General features: G+C 44.1%; 1 protein-coding gene across 3 annotated transcripts in view; it reads left to right on the forward strand.

Annotated features, from left to right (window-relative positions):
• Nucleotides 1-4,640, forward strand: part of MYOCD (myocardin) — a 120,494-nt gene that overhangs the window by 79,161 nt on the left and 36,693 nt on the right. For all 3 annotated transcript variants that reach the window (XM_017892393.1, XM_017892392.1, XM_017892394.1), the window contains one exon: nucleotides 3,871-3,996. In XM_017892393.1, the coding sequence (XP_017747882.1) occupies nucleotides 3,871-3,996 (126 nt within the window). The remainder of the gene's footprint in view (nucleotides 1-3,870; nucleotides 3,997-4,640) is intronic.

Consider the following 4,640-nt stretch of genomic DNA (forward strand, 5'->3'; position numbering starts at 1 on the left):
TTTTTTTTTTTTTTTTTTTTTTTTTTTTTTTTTTTTTTTTTTTTTTTTGAGACACAGAGTTTCTCTCTGTCGCCCAGGCTGGAATACAGTGGCCAATCTTAGCTCACTGCAACCTCTGCCTCCCAGGTTCAAGTGATTCTCCTGCCTCGGTCTCCCGAGTATCTGGGACTACAGATGCCAGCCACCACACCCAGCTAATTTTTTGTATTTTTAGTAGAGATGGGGTTTCACCATGTTAGCCAGGATGGTCTCCAACTCCTGACCTCGTGATCCACCCGCCTCAGCCTCCCAAAGTGTGGGGATTACAGGTGTGAGCCACCACGCCCAGCCCTTTAGTGGTGATTTTTGAGATTTTAGTGCACCCATCACCTGAGCAGTGTACACTGTAGGCAATATGTAATCTTTAATCTCTCACCCCACTCCCAATCTTCTCCCAATCCCCAGATTCCATTACATAATCTTATCCCTCTGCATCCTCATAGCTTAGCTCCCGCTTATAAGTGAGAACACATGATATTTGGTTTTCCATTCCTGAGTTACTTCACTTAGAATAATGGCCTGCAGCTCCATCCAAATTGTTGCAAAAGACATTATTTCATTCCTTCTTATGGCTGAGTAGCATTACATGTTGTATATGTACTACATTTTCTTTATCCACTTGTTAGTTGATGGGCACTTAAGTTGGGTCCATATCTTTGTACTTGCGAATTGTGCTTCTATAAACACCAGCGTCGTATCTCACAGTACACAGGCTGCTCTCTCTTCAGTTAACTGGATGCCTGGTAATCATGTGCCCTTCTTCATAATGTTTTATCCCAAATAACTTTTTTTTTTTCTTTTGAGACAGAGTTTCACTCTTGTTGCCCAGGCTGGAGTGCAATGGTGTGATCTCGGCTCATTGCAACCTCCACCTCCCGGGTTCAAGTGATTCTCCTGCCTCAGCCTCCCCAGTAGCTGGGATTACAGGTGTGCACCACCATGCCTGGCTAATTTTGTATTTTTAGTAAAGACAGGGTTTCTCCATGTTGGTCAGGCTGGTCTTGAACTCCTGGCCTTAGGTGATCGGCCTGCCTCGGCCTCCCAAAGTGCTGGGATTACAGGCGTAAGCCACCGTGCCTGGCCTCTCCCAAATAACTTCTAACTGATTTGGGAACACGTTTTCTCAGCTCGAGTGCCACCACTTAATGAATGTTAAAATGACTCTTATGAGATTTAAAAAAGATTGTAAATTGAAGTAAAAATCAATGATATAGTAATAGTTTTATGGTCTAATGGATGATAGACACTTCAGTTTCTCAGTAAGTCTCCCCCACTGAACCACAAGAGCTTAAACCCATCTGAAAATCCACTCAGCTCAACAGATTTGAAATTATGTGACTATCAATGCATTTTGTTCATTGCAGGGGAAGGAGGAGGAGATGAGTCCCATTATTTCTAAAGCTGAGTATAAAGAGAAATGTTATTCACATTTCTATCACAGTATTTAAATTTTGCATAATTCAAATTAGCAGCGCGGCACGGTGGCTCACGCCTGTAATCCCAGCACTTTGGGAGGCCGAGGTGGGCGGATCACCTGAGGTCATGAGTTCGAGACCAGCCTGGCCAACATGGTGAAACCTCGTCTCTACCAAAAAAGCAAAAATTAGCCAGACGTGGTGGTGCGTGCCTGTAGTCCCAGCTATTCGGGAGGCTGAGGCAGGAGAGTCGAATGGCTTGAACCCGGGAGGCGGTAGTGGCAGTGACCCGAGATCGTAATCACTGCACTCTAACCTGGTCGACAGAGCGAGATTCTGTCTCAAAACAAAACAAAACAAAACAATTAGCAAAGCCAACCTCACTGTAGTAGAAAGTATGATAGAAGCCCAGGAGATGAACAGATCACTTTCAATGAAAAGGGCGATTCTTACAGACACCCAGCTGGTCCCGTCAGGCTGGTTGTAGAAGAGCCATCATTTTTTTCTGCTTGGTCAACAAACACACACAACCTTAGTATCCCCTGGGCTCAAAAACAGCATAGTAGTAATAGCCTTTACCCCACACTATCCAGGGTAAATGATCCGATTTCAGTACCTTCTGGAATGTGCTAAGGCAACACGGAGAAAAAAAGCTCCCGGACCCCCGTCTTAGCTGCGGGACCCTGCCAGGGCTGCAGCTCCCATCCTCCCCAGACAAGGCAAGCCCCAGAATGAGGCGACAACAGCAGCTGATCTGGAGCAAGCCAGGGCAGAGCTGGTTTCGGGAGCCCTGCAGAAACTCTCCAAGGACAGAAGACTGATTAATTAACTAGAATGCTAATCGATTAGTAAGCAGGGAGAAACGGAGCCACCAAACACACAGAAATACTTGTGCTCACTATTCATTAGTCACCAGGAAGAAGTCTCTTTGGAAAACAAAAGAGCCTTTGGGGGTGCACTGCGCTGAGTCCAAGCGAGTTGTAAGCTCCTTTGGGTAAGGTCACATTCAGATGTGTAGTTTGTGGTTAAAGTGGAGATGCTGCCAAGTCAGAATATGCCTGCCAGCTGTTCAGGAGCCCCCTCTTCTGGACACCGGTGGTAACACACTTTTCTTCCAATGTTCCCCCAAATCCTTGATCACTTGCGGTCATGACATCCATGTTCTTCATTTCAACCTTCTGTAATAAAGTCAGGGTTTGAAAATTCCTTTTTTTTTTTTTTTTTTTTGAGGGGGAGTCTCGCTCTGTCGCCCAGCCTGGAGCGTAGTGGCACAATCTCGGCTTACTGCAACCTCCACCTCCTGGGTTCAAGCTATTCTGCCTCAGCCTCCCAAGTAGCTGAGACTACAGGCATCCACCACCACGCCCAGCTAATTTTTTCTGTTTTTACCAGAGATAGGGTTTCACCATGTTGACCAGGCTAGTCTTGAACTCATGACCTCAAGTGATCCACTCACCTCCACCTCCCAAAGTGCTGGGATTACAGGCGTGAGCCACTGCGCCCAGGTTTTTAAAAAATTACTTTTTTTAAACCTGATAACAGGATGGACCCATTCTTTCCTAAATACAAAAGTCTTTTATTTCAGGAGCAGGTTATAGACAAAATTACCTGTTCATTGACTACCTGTTATTATTTCAATATTATCTTTTATAGTCTTTATACTGATTAGTGAGAGAAAAAGTAAAGAATATTTTCTCCAACTTGCAGATGAGGAAACTGAGATGTATTAAAGCTAAGTGATTGTACCACTTTCAAACATTTGTCTTATCTTCCAAGACTATACCCTTAACTTCCTGATTCAGTGTGTCCGAATCATGCAATACATGCTTTGGGTTCCAACTCTGGGAAGTGTTCCAGTAGGTGGATAACCCTTCCCATAATAAGTAAAGTATCCTTATTTCAAAAGGTGTTACTTCCTGATCTTTCATCGGTATTTGGCAGGCAGGCGAGAGGGTGTTAAGCAGGCAGATAGGCAGGGTTTATCTTACTTTCAGTCCAAAGCAACAAATAACCACATTCTAGACTTTCAAAGAAAATCTTAGTTTCATCTAAGTTTATGTACTTAATAAGTCAACTTATTAAGTGTTTAACTAAAGGTGACTGCCCATATGCATATGAACATTCTNATGATTCCCTTTCTCTCTCAAAAGTGTTCTCAGCTGGATGACAAGCATATATATATACACACACACACACACATATATATACACACACATATGTATATATACACACACACATATACATATATACACACATGTATATATGTGACTCCTCCCCCTGGGAAAGTAGGCTGATGTTTACTCAGGTAAGAAGCTAGGATGAAAGCAGCAGAGGTGTATGTACATGGACTCTGACATTTCTGTGTCACACAACTTACTCCTGTATCATCCTAATATCGGTAACATTTGGATTTCAGGATCTTGCTTCTGGCTCAGAAAATGACAGAAATGACTCAGCCTCACAGCCCAGCCACCAGTCAGATGCGGGGAAGCAGGGGCTTGGCCCCCCCAGCACCCCCATAGCCGTGCACGCTGCTGTAAAGGTATGGTCGCACCAGCCTCGGAGCCCCGCCTGAACGCTCGGCTCGCGGAGCCAACTTGGAGCAGAGCTTTCTGAGTTAGGTCTGACAACGCGAGGAGAGTTACACGGAGGACCCATGCAGAGGTTCGGCTCACTGGGAGGGTCACCAAACAGGAGATGGGAAATGGGTCACTAGTGTATATGGACCAAGATTTCATTATCCATGCAGCACAGCAGAGGCCACCTCTGCCGTGGAGAAGGCTGTGGGTTTGGATTTTCTTTGGGATCACAGCTCAGCCAGCGTGTTTCCGACGTAAAAGATTTCATAAGCTCACCCTTGAGGTAGACACAACTGATTGTAAAGCAGGATTTGGAAGTTTCATAAAATAGGTATACAGCAGTTGAATTTTATGCAAGGGAAGTATCCCTGAAAAGCTTGCATAAAGTAACATTTACATCATTCAGGCCAGTCTTCCAATGGAAATAAACACGGGGTTTCATTCACAGTAGGCAGGTAGCTAGACTCATTATAGCAAATGTTTAGTTTTCTCAGCATTATCTTTTTGTTAATTTTATTTTATTTCAATAGTTTTGGGGTGCAGGTGGTTTTGGTTACATGGATAAGTTCTTTAGTAGTGATTTCTCTTTTTTTCTTTTCTTTTCTTT

This window comes from Rhinopithecus bieti, unplaced genomic scaffold, assembly GCF_001698545.2.
Source record: "Rhinopithecus bieti isolate Rb0 unplaced genomic scaffold, ASM169854v2 scaffold_20098, whole genome shotgun sequence".
NCBI classification, from domain to species: domain Eukaryota; kingdom Metazoa; phylum Chordata; class Mammalia; order Primates; family Cercopithecidae; genus Rhinopithecus; species Rhinopithecus bieti.